Source organism: Trichosurus vulpecula, chromosome 7 (assembly GCF_011100635.1).
Source record: "Trichosurus vulpecula isolate mTriVul1 chromosome 7, mTriVul1.pri, whole genome shotgun sequence".
NCBI classification, from domain to species: Eukaryota; Metazoa; Chordata; class Mammalia; order Diprotodontia; family Phalangeridae; genus Trichosurus; species Trichosurus vulpecula.
This window is the reverse complement of record NC_050579.1, coordinates 16,631,462-16,653,494: the sequence shown is the minus strand read 5'-3', so window position 1 is coordinate 16,653,494 and position 22,033 is coordinate 16,631,462. Positions and strand designations below refer to the sequence as shown.

Sequence of the window (22,033 nt, the reverse complement as noted above, 5' to 3'; positions counted from 1 at the left end):
ATCCAGCAACATCTATGAAGAACTCAATAAAAGTCTCCAAAGTAAATCAGAGTGTACTTTAATAATATGGTGACTTGACTGGAAGGATGAAGATAGGAGAGGAAGATGAAAAAAAGAGCTCAAAAATGTGATTTAGGAATAACTCATGAAAGAAGCCAATCTGACCTGCTTGAACAAGCCACTTATGCAAAAACAAAAAATGGGAAATGGATGAAAGAATCAACATTGACAGAGACTGTCACCATTTCCTAAGGATTTACATTACATTGCCCATGTAAATTGGTGTCCACAATGAAGAGACTCAAGGAGCCTATAAACTACCTCAGACTGAAAACAGAGAAATAAGGCAGTCCAGAGCAACATTACTTTAGAACATAAAGTCATTTCTAAAATCTCTTGGAGGACAATGGTAAAAAAAATTATGAGCATTACCACCACATGCAATGATGAAAAACAAAAGAAGAAAACTAAGCTTACAGAAAGCTTGTGATCCCCGAAGAACATAAGGAAGAAACTGAAAAGAGGATAATAGACGAAACATTGTGGGTGAATTGAAATCTACATCATTGGAAGCAAAACAAAGGTCAAGGAGATCACATTTCTAACAAAGTTTGGTAGTTTGTATTTATGCATATTTTTTTTAACCTGGACCTATGATTTCATTGGCATAGGGAATTTTTTTTGTAAGGAAGCTTCTATCCATGCAGTTGGAGCATTATGAATTCTGCAACAATCTTATAGTATTTCCGGGGGGGAAGGGAACAAAATAAGCATTTATATAGCACCTACTATATACCAAGTACTGTGCTAAGTGCTTCACAATCATTATCTCATTAGATCCTCACAACAACCCTGGGAGGTAGGTGCTGCTATTATCCCCATTTTACAGGCAGGGAAACTGAGGCAAATAGAGAATAAGTGTTTTTTCCCAGGATCATATAGCTCATAAATGTCAGTCACGATTTGAACTCAGGTCTTCCTGACTCCAGGCCCAGAACTCTATCCATTGGATATGAAATTTTCATTTTCAGCCTGTGCTTGCTGACCTCTGCCTTTCTCACTTCCCTCTTTTTCATTTCCTATGGGTGGGTTCACTGTGCGTTTCACTTCTGTCTTTCCTCTCCTAGTCCTTGACTTGTCCCTCATGTTTGCCCAGAGCTTTACAAGCAACATTCTCCTCCAAAGCTCCCCTGGGGCACAGAGTCACAGCATCACAGAGTCAGATCTGGAAGGTCTAGGTCACCCCCCCCCCATTTTACAGAGGACAAGTCTGAGTCATGAGGGTGTGAAGGGACTTGGCCAAGGTCACAGCCATGATTTGAAAAATGGCTCCTCCCAGCATCGCTCACACTGAGCCGCACTGCCTTCTGTGTTTATTCATGTTTATCATTGTGTTGATGAATTTTCAGAGCCCTGTGAGAAAAAGGGACAGATATGACCCACTGGCAACAGAAAATATGTTTAAATGCTGAATCAGGAAAAGGACCTAAATGTGTCTTCCAGTGAAAGAAATCACTGCATTTGGAGACAAGAGGGCCTGGGTCCATATCCCAGTTCTGTTACTACCTGAGTAACCATGGACAACTAACTGTCCAGACTCTGAGGCTACAAAGACATACTCCCAGTAATAATCTCTGCCCTCAGGGAGTTTAAATGCTATAAGGGCTGACATGTTCTCATATAGGGATATGTCCAAGAGACAGAAAAAAAAAGAGAGAGAGAGATGGGCAGACAGGGACAGAATCAGAGAGAGCTGTTTGTTTGTTTTTTAACCAGATCTAAAACTTCATTAACTTTGGGAGTATACATTGAGGAGCTCCTTCTATCTGGCTTCTTTTAAGGCATAGTTCAGGAGGCCTTCCCAGTCCCATCTTCCCACATCCTGGAGCCTCCTACACAGACACACACCGCTCCCCCCCCCAAGATTATCTTCCTTCTATTCTTGGTGTCTTTGCACACAGTAAGTGCTTAATAAATGCTGATGATTGATTGATTGATTGATCGCCATTGCATATTGGTACCTGCTCTGCAATTTGTAGTGTTAGAACTTTGGCCTCCTGTGCTGGAAAGCTACCTGATTTCCCCAGGGTCACAAAGCTTTGTTGTGGTTGAGTCACATCCAACTCTTCATGACCCCATTTATGGTTTTCTTGGCAAAGTTACTAGAGTTGCTTGCCATTCCCTTCTCCAGCTCATTTTACAGATGAGGAAATTGAGGCAAACAGGGTGAAGTGACTTGCCCAGGGTCACACAACTAAGAAGTATCTGAGGCCAAATTTGGACTCATAAAGTGAGTCTTCTTGATTGCAAGCCCAGAGCTCTAACCACTGTGGAACCTAACTGCCCCGTGGCAGGTGGAGAGGATCCAAAGCAAGACTTGACTACAAGGCAAGCTCTCAATCCTCTACACAATGTTGTCTTTCATTCAAAATATATGCAAAATGAATGTAGCTCCTGTAAAGTAGCTTCTAGTTCTAAGTCTGTGACTCTGGGATCCAGAAATCCCTAGACAATACCTCCATTTCTGCTTCTGTTCTAGAACTGATGCCTCATTTATTGAGCGAGCTGGGACGCCTTCTTTGGGGACTGGTAGCATATCAAAGGGGGCCCTCTCCCCATTACTATGAACAGAAAACAGCTAACATTCTGACAATTTCAACCCCCACCACCATGTCAATGGAAGTCTTTGGTGTTCAGGGGATCCACGTTGGCCTAGGAACTGCCAAGAGTGGACAGGGTGCCTAGTATCCTCTGATCTGGTTCTGCTCCCAATTCCCCAGTGTGTCGTGGGCATGGCTGAATTATTCCATGGTTCCCAGAGCTCCGAGTCTGGCCAGACAGCCGCTTTCATGCCCACACGAATTGTTGCTAAGATCTTTGAAAGTGGAGGAGAGTCCAGGCTAACCGATCCAGAGCCAGGAAATGCCAGGCTTCTCCCACCTCTTTCCCACACTCGGGTAAGTGAGGGGGCACATGTGCACATGGGGAGTGTTGGTCCCTTGTCTATGAGGTCATTAGAAGGGGCTTTGTGATGAAGGAACTGGGTCAGAATCTTGGGTTCTCTTACACCAGAGCAGGAAGGGACCTCTGAGGCTATCTTGGCCACCCTAACGTCATCGCTTTACAGATGAGGAAACAGAGGCCCAGATATATTAAGCAAATTATCTAGGGTCATGCAGCTAACATATGGCTCAGAAGAATCATAGTATGTTAGATTTAGGTATGGAAGGGACCTCGAAGAGCACTTCATTTTACAAATGAAGAAACTGAGGCTTAGAAAGGCAAAGGTCCTATAGTGAGTATCCAAGGCAGGCTTAGAAGTCAAGCCACCTCTATCTGCTACCCCACCTAACCAACTGCTTCTAAACTCCCTCTGACGTGGTCTTGGAGACAGGCAGCTCCTTCTCTTTCTAAATGAAAAGCTTCCCTTTCTCTGCGTGAGCTGCCCAGACGTCCCCTAAGGTATATTTACTCTTCTTCCTGAGCAGAGAGGGGTTAGCCTGCCAGGACTTTAAATTGGGAGGGGGGTGGCATGGGGGAAGAGGGAAGATGTCATAGCTTTGCCCTTCACCCAGCTCTGAGGCAAGAGCCAAGAATACGGAGAAACAGCAGTTTTGTTTTGAAGGCCCCCTCCCTGGAAATGAATGGAGCCCCTGCCTTGAAGATGAATGAAGCCCCCTTTCTTTTTCCTCCCCTCAACCAGCACAGTGTTCTGGGTCCAACCTCCTGGCCAACGCCCCTGCCAGCTGTCTTCTTTCAAAAGCACCATTGAGCTGCCCAGGCACTGGCATAGTGACCAGCAAGAGAAGAAGAAAACATACTCTGCCCATTGGAAGCTTTGCCTCAGGTCACATCTAGAGGCCAGTCAGGCCACAGGCCAGAATTCTACTTCTCGAAACCTCCTTCCCAATTTCATTGCTTCTCAGTGGGACAAACGAGGGGGGATGGGCACGGGCCAGGAGTCAGGCAGAGGCCCTATAAAAAGCATCTAAATTCAGCATGGCATATATGTGTATATGTGTATACATGTGTATATGAATATGTACATACATACACGTATGTGTGTGTTTGTGTACATACATATATGTATACATGTGTGTGTGTGTGTGTGTGTATATATATATATATGTTGTTGAATTATGTCTAACTCTTCATAACCCCATTTGGAGTTTCCTTTGTAAAGATACAGGAGTGCTTTGCCATTTCCTTCTCTAGCTCATTTTACAGATGAGGAAACTGTAGCAAATAGACTTACATGACTTGCCCAAGGTCACACAGGTAGTAAGAATCTGAGGCCAGATTTGAACTCAGAAAGAGGAGTCTGTCTGACTCCAGGTCCAATGCACCACCTAGCAGTTAGATACATACACACATATACAGATGCACATGCTATGTGTATACATTTATACTGTGTGCATATGCTTACACACACACACACACACACACACATCACATCCTCAACATTCCTGAGTGGGTCAAATCAGATTAAAACATAATTTTACAAAGTAAATAAAAATACAATAAAACATAGATAATGTGAATCTGTGGTTTTCAGAGTCACTAGGCAGGCAGTAGATCTGTTTCTATTGGAGCGATGTCAAACCACTGTAGTGGATGGAGTCAACTTTGAAGTCTGAAAGACCTGGGGTCATGCTCTGCCTCTGATACATCTTGACTGTGGGAAAATCACTTAACCTTTCAATGCTCCAGGTCACTCTCTAAGGCAAGAGTTCTTAACCTGGCATCCATGAACTTTTAATTTTTAAAAAAATATTTTGATGACTATATTTCAATATAAATCATTTGCTTTGTATTCCTACATGTTTGATACATTTAAAAACATTCTGAGAAGGGGGCCAGAGAATTTCCCAGATTGCCCAGGGAGTCAATGACACAAAAAAAAAGATTAAGAACCGTTGGTCTAAGGCTACAACTTGCAAAACAGGTGCTAACCTGCATTTGGTAGAGGAGTTCCCTGACCCACTGAAATCGCAGGTCTATGAAAGGGACCTTAGTAAGTGCTCATCCATTCAAACCCCTCCTTTTTACAACCATTCTGACAAGTGGCGATCCAGCTTCTGCTCAGATACTTCCAGAACTAGAAAGCCACCACCTCCCTAAGGAGATACTCCACTGTTGCATGACGCTAACTGTGAGAAAGTTCCTCCACATTTGGAGCTGAGATCTGCCTCCACTGGATATTATCTTGGCTGGTCCCAGGTCTGTCCTTTGGTGCTACACAGAGCAAGGCTCATCCCTTTTCCACACGAGAGCACTTCAAACCCTTGAAGCCACCCCCACCACCCCCACTCCCAAAGCTTTCTCCTTGTCTTGGGTTCTAAACATCCTCAGCTCCTTGGACCTGTTCTCATATGAAATGCTTTCCACATCTACTATCACCCCAGTCACCTTCCTCTGGACAATCTCCAGTTTGTCAATATTTTAGAAGGTAACAACTAGAACTGAACACGGTTTAAGTTTAGTCTCCATCATTCTTCGGAATTCATTGTAGCCAACTCACACCTACCATGCACCCTTTACACTGCTCCCTGGATAAACATTCATGTTCAATTTTTCATAAACTGGAATATGCTATGACTCAGCAAGAGAAGGAAGGAAGGAAGGAAAGAAAGAAAAAAGAAAGAGAGAGAGAGAGGGAGAGAGAGAGAGAGAGAGAGAGAGAGAGAGAGAGAGAGAGAGAGAGAGAAAGAAAGAAAGAAAGAAAGAAAGAAAGAAAGAAAGAAAGAAATAAAGAAAAAAAGAAAGGAGGAAGGGAGGGAAGGAGGGAGAAAGAGCGAGAGGGAGGGACAGAGACAGAGAGAGACAGAAAGAGACAGAGAGAGAAAAAAAGAAAAAAGGAAAGGAAAAAAAAGACAGAAAGATACCAGTGGAATATTGGTATTAAAAACTTAAAGTCATCCTTGGGGAATTTACAGATGAAATTGGAAAGGGGTCAACAACCAGATGGTAAGAATGATCTGCAAATGCTTTTTATGACAAATCCTTTTCACCATCAGGGAGAATGGAGTCGCCATACTTAGATTCTCACATCACAGCCAATCCTAGATGTGCTTCTAGAGGAAGTAAAAATGGAACAGAAGAAAATGGAACTGGAGCCTTTGCAAGGCTACAAAGACAAAAACAAGGCATTCCTTGTTCTCAAAGGGCTTGTAGTTCACTAGGGATGCAAATTTATGCAAAATTAAACAAATGCAATGAAGACACCCACAGATCAATAAATGATTCATTGCAATTTTGCCTTTCAAGGTTAAAATAATTAAATGTTTCCCCCTGTCAAATTCTGTTATATTACTAAAAATTGGCTCCATGTCACTTACATCTATTTTGCTTGAAATAATTTGATCCCAGTGTTTTCACATAGATACCGTCACCGCTTCCCACCCTACTATCCAGCCCATGCCTATACTCCTTGATTCCACTTTTACTGTAATTCTGTTGTTATACTTCCTTTTCCAACCCAATAAGTGTATAGGTCTAGGTTCTCTCTACCATCCTTTCTTTTCACAGGGATGAAATGTCTTTATCTACGGAATCTTATTCCCAGAACAAAATGCTATATAAATATTGTTGTATTAATATAATAATTATCATTATTTTTGTTTTTCACCTTATTTTGGGGGGATATTCTCTGAGTGTATCACTGAGTTCTCTTTTCAAGGCCAATGGCTTTGGCTTGTAGAGATCTCGATCAAATTTTACCTTTTTTTTTATTATTTTGCCTGATATTTTTTGCTCCATCTCTACATCTTTTGAGTTCCAAATCTGCCAATCTAGTTTTTAGCGTCCATGGCTTCAGTGAGATTCCTGTGATTTGTTCGAAATAATTGATTCCATCATTTGTCTTTTTTTAGTCTTCTTTGAGAGCTCTACTTTTTGCTTATTCCCTTATATCTTCCTTTAGTTCTTTAATTCAATGCGCAATCACACTTACTTATTCCAAGACAATTTTAGTCACTATAGACAGTGTTTTCTTTCTGCAGGAGGGGTTGCTGGGATCATTTTTTAACATATAATGTTTATTCATTGTATTGTGGCCTCTTCTTTGTTGTTTGTTCATTTTATTCCATCTTTCTTGTGATTTTCATTGTGATTCTTTTTTCCCTCTCTTTTTTATTTTTTCTTTTACTTTTTAATATTTCAAGGTGATGAAAGGGAGCTGGTCTTAGCTCTCATCTGGACCATCTTGGCTCAGATACAGTTTGGTGGGTTTAAGGACTGGTTGATTAGGCAGACCCAAAGAATAGTCATTAACAGTTCAAGGTCACTTTGGGGAAGGTATCTAGTGAAGTGTCCAGGGATCTGTACTTGTACGATTCACCTTTTTTTTTTTTTTTAAATCGCTGACTTGGATGAGGCCACAAACGTTATGCTATACATGGAATGGCCACCTAAAGAGACCAATGTAGATGCACAAGGAACTCACTGACAAAATCAGATTTTTAAAAGAGATATAAAGAAGATGAAAGCAAAGTCAAATAACAAAGGATGGTTCCAAAAGAACCTATCCTATAAGACCAATGTCAGTAACGGGACCACTCAGACTCTGAAAGAGCAGGGTCTAGTGACAAATAGGAACAAGAGTTTTGTTTTTTAGTTTTTTAAAGCAAGAGAGCAAGAGGAAAATAAAAGAAAGGCTAGGATATCTACTCAGATGAAAGGATTTCTTTATTCATTCACTCATTAAACAATATTTTATTAAGTAACTTGCTAGACAGTGCGGTATAATGGATAAGAGTTGACCTTAGAATGAGGAAGATGACACGAAGTGCCATTGGGACCCTGGGAAAATCACTTAATCTTAGAAAATTACCCCCTAGGCAACTTTCTACAGCTACAAGTTGCAGAATAAATGCCAACTTCCTGGAAGAGGAAGTTTCCTCATTGGGAATTCTGCAGACCAACAGAACTGCACATCCGCAACAACAAAAATGCGGCAGTCTCTGCAGTAGACGCTGAAGATACAAGGACAAAAATATAAGAGTTCTTGACATCAGAGAACTTATATTTTATAACGGGGAAACAACACATCCCCAGAAAAGTTTATTCGAAGTACCCTTTGCTGTGAGCGATCTCTAAAAAATCTGAGAGAACAGGATGGATGCCATAGCCCTATAGGAAAACAAAACCTATCCTGACTTTCAAAAAAGGGAAAGTAGAGTCTTTAAACTATAGGCCAGTTTACTTGACTTCTATTCTTAGCAACATTCTAGAGTATGTTATTAAAGGGATGGATTGTGAGCACTTAGAAAGGAAAGCAGTGATCACAAAGTACCTGAGTGGCTTGATCAAGAATAGGTCATTTTCAGCTAATCTATTTCCTTTTGTTAGTTTCTAGATTCCTAGATAAGGAAAATACTATGAACATAATCTGTTTAGATTTCAGCAAAGCATTGGCAAAATTTCTCATTCTATTCTTGCAGACAAGATGGAGAAATGGGGGTGACATGAGAGCAAAGTTAGGTGAATCCAGAAGTAGTTGAATAATTTTACCAAAAGAGTAATCAGTAATGAGTCAATGTCAACATGGAAGAGGATCTGTAGAGTGTTGCGGGAATCTTGTGTCTGGGCTAGTCAATCTTCTTGTCAAGGACTTGGATGAAGACAGAGAAGGGAAGCTTGTCCAATTTGCAGATAAGATGATTTATTCTCATCCATTAGTGTCTTGTTCCTCATTCACCACCGCCATATCCCCCTACTTGTACCGGAACTACATTTCCCTGTTGATGAACAGTGTGGCTGACATCACAAGATTTGAAGACTTGCACTAGGAATTTAGTCATTATGGCTGGTATGCGTCATTGTCCAAGAGAACTGGCTTGTGTTCCATTTGAAGATGTTTGTGATACTGAAGGTGCCCTGCATAGTTTGGAATTGAAAATAGGTTTGTGGACATCAAGTGGAAATTCAGTTTGCACAAAACGCCAAATCAAATGAAAGCCAAGGAAAGAGGAAATGTTTACAACTCTTCTCTCTATGATGACTATGACAGATATAGGTGACCTGGAAGTGGGAGTCACAAATGAAGGAAATATAGGAGTTGTTATTTTCATTACAACTATGGAAGGTCTTATAGTCCTAGAAAATAAGTGTGAGGCATAGTTTTTAACTGTGTTTATTGGAAAACAAAAGTTACATTTTCTGTTTTTTCTGTTTATTTCTATTTCTATATGTCTATTCTATTTCTTTCTATTTAGGAATTTTAAAAATATTTTAAGCTTTCAGTATACTGTGTTTATATGTTGTATAACCATACAACATATTAAAAACTATCATATATTTCATAATTCATCAACATTAAAATAGCTATAATAAAATATATATAAATATAAATATAATAAAATTTGCTGATAATATGAAACTTGGAGGGACAGCTAACATATTGGAGGATAGAGTCAGTATCTAAAAATATCTTGACACGTTAAAATGATGGGCTGAATCTAACAAGATGAATTTAATAGGAATAAATCTTCTACCCATGGGTTTCTGGAGAAAGCTAGGAGAGAAGTCAGATTGCTGAACAGTCTTTCCACAAAAGATCATATAGAAAAAAACAATTTCCTGACCAAAAAGAACACTAAATACTGAAATAGGTCATCACAGAAAGTTGTAGAATCTCATTCTCTGGAGACCTTTAAAAATGGAATAGTTCGAGTCTTTCAGCTGAGGAAGATGTCCCATAGGAGTTCAAGAGAGCCATCTTTTTCAGGTCATCAAGAGCAGAGAATTGGAGGAAATGTGAACCGACGGGTGGGGGCTGTGGAAGGGTCCTGTGTTCCATCCACTACCTTCCACCCCCTCCCACGTATTCCACCATCTCCTCCCCCTACCTTCTCATACCCCACTGCCACCACTGGGGCTGGGGGTGGGGATCGGGGGAAAGTGGAAAGAATGAACCCCTAACAGAAAGTATTTTGTGGTCCTCCCTAGCGTAATTGATTATTTTTATTATGAACTTACTTTTCCTTGATAAACATTTTCATCCTTTTATCCCCAGTGCCTGGCCACAGTAGGTGCTTAATTGTTGCTTGCTGTTGGTAGTTATTTATTGCAACCCAAATATTCCAATATACAAAGATCAAAAATAAAAGAATTGTATGAAAAATTTAAGCTTCTGTTAATGTACATTTGGGGGTTTTTAAAGTATATATTAAATTTAGTAAGGTAGTAACAAGATTGCCCTGTTTCGTCCCCATCTCAGGTTTTTTCCTACTGTTTTTTAATGTTGCGTAGCTGATCTTTAGAATTACAGACTTTTCAAGGTGACAGGGACCTTGGAGATGAAGAGGGAGGGACTAGGGAACCCTCACAGCCCTGGCCTGAGTCTCCTGAGCATTTGACTTTCATAGGAATACGCTTTGACCTCTCTCATCCTGGATCCTGGTTACCTCTATACCAACCAAGCCCACAACAAAACAAACCCTTCATCCTTGGCAGGCAATGAAACCAGAACAGGAGGCACTGTTCTTGTAAAGAGATGAACGCTGAGTGGCCCGGACAGCTGCCTGTGTGCCCACCGACTGTGTGCAGGGGGAGGCAGGCATAGGGAGAGAGCGGAGCTCCCTGGGCCTCCTCATAGCACACATTCCTGAACTGTTCCGGGCTCGGGAAGGGAGCCAGCCTCCATCCCCTCCCCCACGCCCTCCACATGCTGCTGCCTGAAGCCCAGGCCCCAGGATGGGCCAGGGGGGACTGGGTGACGTCATGGAAATGGATCAGGGAAAGAAGGGAGTTCAGTAAAGGCCCGAGGGGCAGGACCACTCTCCCTGGCAGGCTCTGCTCCCAACCTCCATTGGCCTCTCCCTCAGATTCACTCAGAAGACAGCAGGGCCACGAAGCAAGCTCAGATTCTGAAGGAAATTAAAGTGACTCCAGATCGCAGAGGAGAAAGGCTGTGGGATGGTTTGGAAGTGGTGGTAGCTCAAGGCTTTGGAAAATGGCAGAGGGATGCAACACCAGGTTCCTTCTAAATCTGTCCATCTCCTCCTTCCCTTTGCACATGAAAGAGCCCTTAAGTAATCCTTTATCATTCATTCTTCATTCTTCCCTATCTCATGCTAATGGCTGTCCCAAGGCACAGAGAATAAATGAAGCCCTAGACTTGGAGTCCAGGAGGCCTCCTTTCTAATCCCACCTCAGACCCTCACTAACCATGTGGCCCTAGGCAAGTCACTTAATTTGCCTGTGTCTCAGTTTCTTAAACTGTCATGTGAAGGGTGTGACCTCCATCTCTAAATCTATGATCCTAAGACTTGGGATCCTATCATGTCGTCTTTGATCCTAATGTGCCTTCTCTCCTTCGTTCCCCCAAACCCAAACTTTGGATACCTTGTGATCCCTCGGCACCCTAATGATTGTGTGATCTCCACTATGTACACTTGTACACTTGGTCAGATCTGTCCCATTTCCTCACATTTGTTCTCTTTGGTGCCCTTTATACCTCTTCTATAAGCATATCTGGGACAGTGATGTTAGAGTCCAAGGGTGCTCGATGGCTCTAATATGAGGGGGAAAGGTTTGTTATAAAAATCCTGGCAGATGTTTTCCAATTTTCCTCTGTTTGCTATCCTACTATTTTCACTCGTGAATGCTCTCAGTTAGTCAATAAACATTTATTCAGTGCCTACTGTGTGCCAGGCATTGTGCTAAGGGCTTAGTTGGAGCGCCTGCCAACTTTCTTTACCTTTACTATTTCTCTCTGCCAGAGGAAGCAAGACTGTTCCTAATTGACCCTCGTTGTTGTTCCTAAAGTTCTACAAATGAGTTTATATTTGCACCCATGCTTTTAAAAAAATGTGTTGTATTGAAATTTGAATTGAACATGATATCAACATGAGAAGCAGCCTGGCATGGGGGCGGGGGGGTTGGGTCAAGGGCTGCCCTCTGAATTAAGAAGACATGGATTCGAGCCCATCTCTGCTCCATACTCTCCCGTACTCTCCGAGTGACCCTGGGCAAACAAATTCATCTCTCAGTCGCCCTTCTAAGACCATAAGTTGAAGAACAATTGCCAATCTCTGTTGATAGAGGGAATTGTCTCACCAGAAGTCCTCTACAACAATGAGATTGCAGGTCTGGCTTGCCACTGCTCCTCCCCAAATTTATTTTTTTCTAACTGATATCTGCATGAGTTGCAGTAGATATAGAGGGTAGGTAGGGGCCAATTACAGTCCAAGTGTGTGGGAGCATAGACCTGCCCAAGAGTGATGGCAGCTGAAATGGTGCCAATCCTAAGTCCTCAGGACTTGGTTGCAGCATTTCAGGAAGGACATTGGAGATAGTGCAGAGAAGGACAACCAGGACAGGGAAAGACCTCCCATTAAAGCCACAAAAGAATGGGTTGAAGGAACTAGGGGTATTTAGCCTGGAGGGGAAAAAAAAGACTTGTGGGGAATATGTTAGCTGTCTCCAAGGATCTGAAGGGCTGCCATGTGGAAGAGGCATTAAATTTGTTCAGTCCTCATCCCAGAAGATAAGAGTGGGAGCAATGGGTAGAAATTTCAAAGAGGCAAAGAGAACTTCTAAACAATTCAAGGTGTCCACAAGTGGAATGAGATGTTTCCAGGAGTGGCTTTTCCCTCCCTAGGGAAGGGTGTGTGAACACAGTGTGAAAGACAACTTGTTGGGGGATCCACTGTCAAAAGGGGATTCTTGGTTTGGATTGGATACGGATTGGACCAGATGGCTTCTGAGGTCCTTTCAGCTTTGAGGTTCTGAGATTCTATAACTGGGACGCAGTTCTTCCAGTTATGCCGAAATTTGTTGTTTTATTTTTTTGTCCTACTCTTCATGACCCCAATTGGGATTTTCTTAGCAAAGATACTGAATGGGTTTTCCATTTCCTTCTCAGCTCATTTGACAGATGAGGAAACTGAGACAAACAGGGTGAAGTGACTTGCCCGGGGTCACACAGCTAGTAAATATCTGAGGCCAGACTTGAGTTCAGGAGGATGAGTCTTCCTGATTCCAAGCCCAATGTTCTATCCACTATGCCACCTAGCTGCCCTCATCACATGGCTAGTCAGAATTGAGGTGAGAACGTAGTCTCTTGACCCTTTGGTTAGTGTTCTTTATGCCATAGCATAACATTGCCTCTGTTAACAGAGATATTCCATCTCTGAAAGTTGCCCGGACTACCCAGTCCACTTTCCATGCCTGGGTGTGTGTGCCTAGGGGTATATGTGGATGTCCACGCATGCACATGTGCACAGTACACATAATATGATCTTATAATCCATCCACACCCTTGAAGCTGAACGTTCTGAAGCAGCTGGTCCCTGACTTTGTCCATCTGCCCCACAGTGTGATGGCATCACCCTGGACCTCAAGGGCACCTTGCTGGAGAGCATCGCAGTACTCAACATTCCCAGTGCATATGGAGGCACCAACCTCTGGGGAGAGGAAAAGAAACAGCGGAGATTTTCCCTCCTAGGGAACAAGAGTTCAGGGAAGTCTCGGGGAGGAACAATCACAGACCCCAAGGAGCTGAAGTTCTGTATCCAAGGTAAGCTAACATTCTAATAACACTCCTCATTGACCAATGGCAGCCGGAGGTCTTCGATCATCGTATTAGAGATGGAAGGCCCCTCAGAGGGCAGTTGGGCCAAGGGGGAGGGACAGGGACTACGCCTGTGATTTCATGGATATAGAGGAGAAACTCCCTTTGCTGATGTAAGTTGACCCCCTCTTTAGAGAGTTGCCAAGAGCACTGGTTAGGTGATTTGCCCAGGGTCACACAGCCAGTGTGTATCAGAGTGTGGAAGTTGAACCTGGGTCTTCCTAACTGCGAGTCCAGCTCTTTAGCTAGTCAGTCACACTGCCTCTCAAATTTCGTAAGGAAATCTTGGACTTCATTCAAAGAAGCATAACAGCCAGAATATAGGAGGGGATAGTCCCAGGGCCCTCTGCCCCGGTCAGACCAGGGAGTATTGCAGGAATCCGTTTTAGGAAGGATATCAGTAGTATGGTGAAGCAGGTGGAGAGCTGGTCTGGCTTCCATTCCATGTGTGCTGTATCATGACCACATGACCCAAAGCCAAGAACAGTCTGGAGTTCAGAACATCAACTTCTGAAGGGAACCAGAGGCCATGCCCTGTAAGGAACACCTGAAGGCAACAGATCCACTTAGCCTTGAGAAAAGAACACTTAAGAGGGACAGGAGAGTTTTCTTTCAATAAATAAAGGAATGAATGAAAAATAATTTATTAAGCCCTTAATTAAGAATTTGAAAAGCTATCCTGGGAAAGAGGCTGAGACTTGCTATTGCTAGGCCCAGAGGACAGAATGAGGAATAATGGGGTAGAAATGACAGTCAGATTTTGGCTCAATGTAAGGATAGAATGTCCTACTGGGTTATCCTGGATCCTCAGATCAGAGATCAAGAGCTCAAGAGACCTCGAAGGCCATTTAATCCAGTCCCCTCATTTTACAGATGAGGAAACTGAGGCCCAGAGGGATTAAATGGCTTGCCCAAAGTCACCCTGTTAGTCAGCATTAGAGATAGGATTTGAACCCATCAGTCCTCTTCTTCTAGTTAGGCATTCCCAGTTCCTTCAACCAGGCATCCTATGACATTTTATTCCACTCCCCTCCTCATCTTGTTTGCTCTAATCTGAATATGCTCTAGCTGGTCAATGTCTCTTCTCAAATACGTAGAGAAGAAAAGTCATCAGTTGAGTGTCCTTCTCTTTAGACAATGAAAATCATTCTATCCCTTGAGGAAGCAGGCTTCTGGTCAGTTTCTGATCACATCAACTTCCCTTTTCCCTTGGAGTTTCTGAGCCCCTCTCTTCCCCTTCTTCAAGCAGGAGGTGACTGACCTAAGATGATACCGTATGCTAATTCGCCTTCACAGTCATGTACAGGAAATTTCAAGTCTATATTCCCCTCCCAGACCCCATACCTAGAATGAGGTTCCAGGGCTAAAAATGACTCCATTTCCCATTCTTCCCCAGAGCAGCCACACAGGGCAGCGCTTAGCCTGGAGACCTAATGAACTTTTTCCCCACTGCTCAGAAACCTGTGATTTGAGGAAGCCAACAGTCTGACTCTTCCCCTTGGGCAAAATAACTGAGGAGAATTTTTTCAATAGCTCCTTGATTCCAGTGCAGGAGACCCTAAGACTGTAGATGCAAGATTATGGCTCATTTGCTTTCACTCAAAAAGTGACCCCACTATATATAGGGAATGAGATCATTGCTGACACCCAAGTTCCCTACCACTGAATGAAATGATCTCATTCATTACACTGGATTCATATCCTTTTTCGCTCGGATGACAGTCAGGCGATTGCCACCACAACCACCCCAGCTTGGAGAATGATGGAAAAGAATAAGCAAACCCTCTGTGGGTTTGCAAAATCCCCTGGTTCAACCTGAGGCACTTGTCTGACAGATTTGTCCTACACAGTTTAGGATACTTCTCCTGCGTTGATTGTGGTTTACCTTAATTCATCATTAATTTTCTCAATTGAATGTAAGCTCCTTGAGGGCAGGGACTGTTTCTTTTTTTTAATAGCCACTGATGGCATAGTGGAGCAGCTAGGTAGTTCAGTGTAGAGACCACTGAACTTGGAATCAGGGAGACTCATAGTCATGAGTTCAAATCCAGCCTCAGATATTAAGTAGTTGTGTGATCCTGGGCAAGTCACTTAACTCTTTTGGCCTCAGTTTCCTCACCTGTAAAATGAGCTGGAGAAGGCAATGGCAAACCACTCTGGTATCTTTGCCAAGAAAACCCCAAATGGGGTCACCAAGAGTCAGACAAGACTGAAAAACAACTGAACAAGAGATCATCTCAGATGGATGCCACTAAAATTGAGGCAACCTGGGAAAGACTTCTTGCAGAAGGTGGGATTTTAGCTGAGACTTGAAGGAAGCCGGGAGGCAGAGGTGAGGAGGGAGAGAATGTCAAGCATGGGAAACAGCCAGGGAAAATATAGACTCAGGAGACTGAGTGTCGTGTGGGAGGAGCATCGAGGTCAGTGTCACTAGATAATGGAAAGGTGTAAGAAGCCTGGAAAGGTAGAAAGGGGCCATGTTATGAAGAGTTTTAAAACCCAGACAGAGGATGTCACATTTGGTCCCAAAGGCAACAGGGAGCCACAGGAATTGAGTGAATGGGGGGAGGGGGTATCATAGTCAGACCTGCATTTTAGAAAGATCACTTTGGCAGCAGAGAGGATGACCTGGAGTGGGGAGAGATTTAAAGCAGGGAGATCAACATGGAGGATATTGTAATAGTCCAGGAATAAAGTCGTGAGGGTCTTCACCCCAGGCTCCCTCAGTCTCAGTGACTTTGCATGTGGCCCTGGGCCGACTGTACCAGGCCCTCATTTTTTTTTTCTCTCTATACCCTCTCACTTGGTTACCTTATCAGCTCCCACAGGCATCATTATCATCTCAGATCTTTATATCTGGTCCTAGTCACTCACTTCTGAACTCCAGTCCCAAATCACCAACTGCCTACTGGACATTGTGACAATGAATTATATTCATTATATTCCAGCCCCATTCCCCTTGCCCCCCATATCCTCAGCCCTCTCCAGAACTTCCCTATTCATTTCTGAGCTCCACTCTCTGGGCTCGTTTCATAGCCCCATGGGGGCACTAGCTCTGCCCCTCTCACTTTTACCTTCTTTGGGGATGTGGCCTTCCCCTATTAGAACATAAGTTCTTTGGGAAATGTCTTTTTGCTTGCATTTGCATCCTTGGCACTTAGCACCATGCCTGACTATACAGTGAGTGCTTAATAAATGCTTGTTGATTTGTTGACTTGCACCAGTGTGTTGAACATGTCAGAGGAGAGAAGGAGGCATATACCACAGATATCACAAGGGTAGAATCAGTGGTCCTTGCCAATAGATTGGATTTGGGGGGGGGGGGGCAGGGTGAGAGAGACTGAGGAGTCAAGGATGACACCGAGGAGCCTGGGAGCCTGAGAGGATGCTGGTCCTTTCCACAGTGCCAGGGAAATTTGGAAGAGGGTATAGTTTGAGGGCAGAGAGAATGAGCTCAGTTTAGGACATGGTGAGTCCAAGATATGTACTGGACATCTGGTTCAAGATGTACATTAGATGTGAGACTGGGGACAGCGAGGTGGCGCAGTGAGTAGAGCACCAGCCCTGGAGTCAGGAGGACCTGAGTTCAAATCCAGCCTCAGACACTTGACACTTACTAACTGTATGACCTTGGGCAAGTCACTTAACCCCAATTACCTTGCCTTCCCCCCTCCAAAAAAAAAAGTTGTGAGACTGGAGGTCAGGACTGAACAAATAAGAATCAATAGCATAAAGGCATTGAATACATAGGTGCCATTTGAAATAGTATAGAGGGAGAAGAAGAGAAGGCTCAGGAAAGCACTTTAGCAGACCCTGCCTGGGCTCGGCACTCAAAGCCTAACATGAATGTCTGCTGCTGCCACTCTCTGATCATCTCATCCTCCTCCTCTTTTTTCAGTGAAGTTCAGCTAGAGATGGTCCTGGGGCAAGCTGCCATCCAGAGATTGCTCTTATATTTAATGTTCCACAAATTATTACACTGGTGGATAAATTAACTGCTTATTTATAACTGAATACAAGTATTGGGGTGTGAGCTTCTGTAGGCTTGCTGAAAGCATGCTTGGGCCAGCCGCTCCAGTAGCAGACGTGATGATGGTGATGATAGGGACCGCATCCGGTTCCCGTATAGGTTGGATTTCTTCTGCTACATCTCTATATTTTGAGAGTTCTTCATTCACCTAGCTCAAAGGATTAAGGATGGCGGCATCTGGTTAAAAATCATTCTTAAATTTTATTCCCGAAAGGAAGGCTGCCATGCTATGGAGAACGGAAATTGCCATCAAAAAAATGTATACATGTATAAAAGATGGTCTCTTAAAGCATCTTTTAGCCAGTCAAAATGGCTACATTCTCAGAGGAAACCAGCTTTATATTATCTCTTTGTATCCTCAGAGCCCTATGAGGGAAGCGCTATTAAACACATTTTACACACAAAGAAACTGAGGCTGAGAGAAATGAAGCGACTTGCCCAAAGTCACACAGCTAGTAACAGTGCCTGAGGCAGGATATGAACCCAGATCTCCTTGACTCCAAGTTTCCTATTCTATCCTTTATGTCATCTGCTTCAGTGGAAGCCTGGTATGGGGTGGATCAAACGCAAAGTTGAGATGAAATCTAAAATACCTGATCAACGATTGTACAGATTGCTATGCATTCTGATAGCGCTCTCCTCCCAGAAAATGTTAACTGTAGTTATAAGTTAAATAACTGAATCCTGTTCTATTCATGTGTACTTTGAGTTTTTTATGTTCAGCCTTTCTTGTGTGTGTAGGAAGAAATTACCTGTCCCATCCCTGAGTCATATCGTACATTGAGTACCCTTTTGCTTCCCACCTTTTGGGGGGGGCATCCCTAGGCTCGTGAGCCTTTGTCTAATTTGCTATAATTAAAATCATCCCAAGATACTGGCAAGGGCTTAACAAGCAGATGACTATGAGGAAAAGGCACACCTCTTCTCTCACCAGAAGCCAGGCTCCCTGGGACTAAATCGGCTCCAAACCAAACCTTGTCTGAACTCCACGCTAATCTGCTTTCATAGTCAACCATTCTGGCATCTGTTTCAATCAACTACTCCTTCTGCCAGTCAGCTCCAATCTCATGAGACACCAGGCCTCCTTCTGAATTCATGAGGTTGCCTGAAGAAGCCAGACATGTCCATCCGAGGGTACTCATTTGCCTAAGATCAGGAAAGAATAGATACAAAAGGGGAAGACCATTGATGGGGTCCCCATGATGAAGAAGGACTATCATCCCAACCAATCATGATAATACCTGGAGAGCACCAAGAAATCCCCTTTTAGAAGAGAAGATTCGCTCTGATTCAGTGGCTCCTCCAGCTCAGCAGTCAATAAGCATGCTCTTCATTATCTCAGTGTGAGCCAAGTCACCCTTGGCTGGAAGCTGGCTTCCCAACTCCCACACCATCAACCAGAAAACCAAAAAGATGGCTCTTGCTCCATGAAAAAGACAATAACTAGGATGCCTTGTGCCCTTTTATCTTATCTTGCTTCCAAGTGACTAGTCCAACTCTCACAACTGACAATAGCATGGTACTTTACAATTTTCAAAGCACTTTCCATGCATGATCTGGCCATCCCCCATACCTAGAATCCACCCCGTCCTCACTTCTGCCTCCCACAGCCCCTCTCTTCCTTTAAGGTGTTCCATGAAGCCTTTCAGATCCCCTCACCTCCAAGCGCCTCCCCCTCAAACTATCTTGTCATTCATTTGTATGTATTCTCTACATATTGATCCTATATGTACTTACGTATCTAGTTAATGTCTCCCCCATTAGGCTGTAAGCTCTTTGGGATTCGGGCTTGCTTCATTCTCCATTCTTAGCCCCATTACCTAATACAGTGCCTGGCATGCTGTAGGTAACTAATAAATGCCTGTCAATTGATCATTTTTCCCATCTGATCCTCACAATGGCCGTGTAAGGTAGAGAGTAGAAGAATTTTTATCTTCATATTACAGACAAGGACACTGAGGCTGAGAGAGGTGGGGCAACCTTCCCCAGGTCACAGAGCTGGGAAGTGGCAAGGCCACAGTTTAAACGTGGGCTTCAGATTCCAATTCAGCCTTCTCACCACTACTCCCTTAGTGTCTTCCTCTCATGGCATAAACCCTCATAAATCTGGGTTAGGAACCTTGAAGCTCTCCAAGCCTCATCCAGCAGCACTGACTGGCCAGCCCCAACACAACACACATCTTTGTTTCCTACATATTTTTAATGCTACAGTTTATCCAATGTCAGTCAAATTTACTGGGCAAAGACAGTGTGTCTCATAGGGGCTGGTGTATCTGACTCCAACTCAACAAGCGTTTACTTGGCACTGTGATGGGATTTAAAAAAGGCAAAACCAAAGGAGTCCCTGCTGCAAGGAGTTTACAGTATACAATAGGGGTACATGAAGGCTTTGAAATAAAATCCATCTTGGGGTACTGCCATAGGACTTGAATGTGAATCCTGACTGTAAAACCTGTATGACCCAGGGCAAGTCCTTAGCCTCTCTGGGCCTCAGTTTCTCTATCTGTAAAAGAAGATTGGATGGTCTTCGTTCCAGTTCTGGGTCTATGATCCTATGACCTTTCTGGGTCTCAGTTTCCTCATCTACAGCCTCCAAGATAGCCTCCAAGTTCCATTCCAGCAGTAACCCAGGATCCTCTGATGCTGAGTTCCACTTGGAGGCATTTTTCCAGCAGCAATAACTGTCTTGCATGACCCGTCTGTGCTCCCTCTTCCATCTTCAGTCCTGGCCAATGGCAGGCTCTTACAAGACTCTGTGTGAAATCAGCCCCTAGAAGAATGGATTGAGGCTACTGACTGGTCCCACACAAGGCTAGTGACTTTGACCTCATTAGTTTGGCATTCCAGGCAAAGGAGCAAACCAATCACATTCATCCTCTGGGTGAGATACACAAAACATCAAGTCTACGCCATTGACTGCTAAGAATTCACTCAAGAGAAGGGAGAACTCTTCTATTTCCTGCCCCCATTGGCTGTTCCATATTAGAATCATATGCTGTTTAATCCATCTTTCTTCTATCATCCATGTGTGGATATAATTAAGGGGATTCTTGCCTCCAAAGTCAAGCGTGAAGAAATCGACTCTAGCCGCCAAGAAGTCTCCAAATCCCAGTTGAGGAACCAATGGACCAAGAAAGGGAAAATAATTATGAGACTATCGTTCCATTGTGCTTGCCGGGTCTCATTTCACTAGTGCTGAAGCTAGAGCATAAAGCAGCCTGCTACGACTGAGAATCTGGCTTAAGCAGCTGGGGCAGGGATTCCCAAAGAACTCCAGCCTTATAAACTTGACAATCACGGACTATGATAGCTAGAGGGGACCTGGAAAGATCAGAGACTCTAGCCCTCTCATTTTAGAGACAATAAACTACTTAAACACCCCACCCCCACCCCGGAGAATGTAAGCTCTTTGAGGGGAGACTGGTTTCCTTTTTATCCTCATATCTAGAGCTCAATGCCTGACACATAACAAATCCTTAATAAATGTTGAATTGTGTGGTAAGGGCAGCTAGGTGGCACAGTGAACAGAGTGCTGGGCCTAAAGTTAGGAAGACTCCTCTTCCCGAGTTCAAATCTGGCCTCAAACACTTACTAGCTGTGTGACCCTGGGCAAGCCATTTACTCCTGTTTGCCTCAGTTTCTCAATCTGTACAATGAGCCAAAGAAGAAGATGGCAAAGCACTCTCATACCTTTGCCAAGAAGACCCCAAACAGGGTCATGAAGGGTCAGACATGATTGAAAGGACTAAACAGCAACGGTGTGGTAAATGTATTTGGAATAAAAGACCTGATTTTGAATCCCAGCTCTGTCACGGATTAACTGTTGGACTTTGGACAAATCCTTTGACTTCTACCAGTCGCAGTTTTGTTATCTGTCAAATGAGAGCATTAGCGTCTAAGGAGTGACCCCTAAGCTCCTTTCCATCTTGAAGTCTATCATGTTATTACACTATGAATTGAATTGAACCACGAGGTGATTTGTGTAATCACGGAGTCAGGTCGGATTAGCTCCCGCTAAATTTCTTCCCCCTAAAAATCAGGGGCTGAGAAGCTGAAGGAGGGGTGGAGAGAAACCTTTGTAAAGTTCTCTCAGCCAGGGCAAAGGGCACAGTGTGGAATAAAGGAAAGATATCCCTGTTTGAAGTACTTGATTCTCTAGATTCTGGGTTTGAATCCTGCCTTGGACATCCACTAGCTGGGCAACCGTGGTCAAGTCATTTGATTTCTCTGATCCTTGGCTTCCTCAGCTGCAAAATGAAGGATTCCAACTAAATGGCCCTGAAGGTCCAGCTCTAAATCTACGGTCCTAGGGCCCTATGATGAGAAGTCTAGCTCTGCCATTTACTATCTCAATATGATTACTTAGCCATTTCTAGGCCTCAGTTTCTCCCTCTGTAAAATGATGGCCCCTATGACCTTCAAGGTCC

General features: G+C 43.5%; 1 protein-coding gene across 1 annotated transcript in view; it reads left to right on the top strand.

Moving 5' to 3' along the window:
- Positions 1-22,033, top strand: part of DGKG (diacylglycerol kinase gamma) — a 229,009-nt gene that overhangs the window by 180,386 nt on the left and 26,590 nt on the right. Inside the window, exon 28 of the mRNA XM_036768121.1 lies at positions 13,321-13,522. Within this exon, the coding sequence (XP_036624016.1) occupies positions 13,321-13,522 (202 nt within the window). The remainder of the gene's footprint in view (positions 1-13,320; positions 13,523-22,033) is intronic.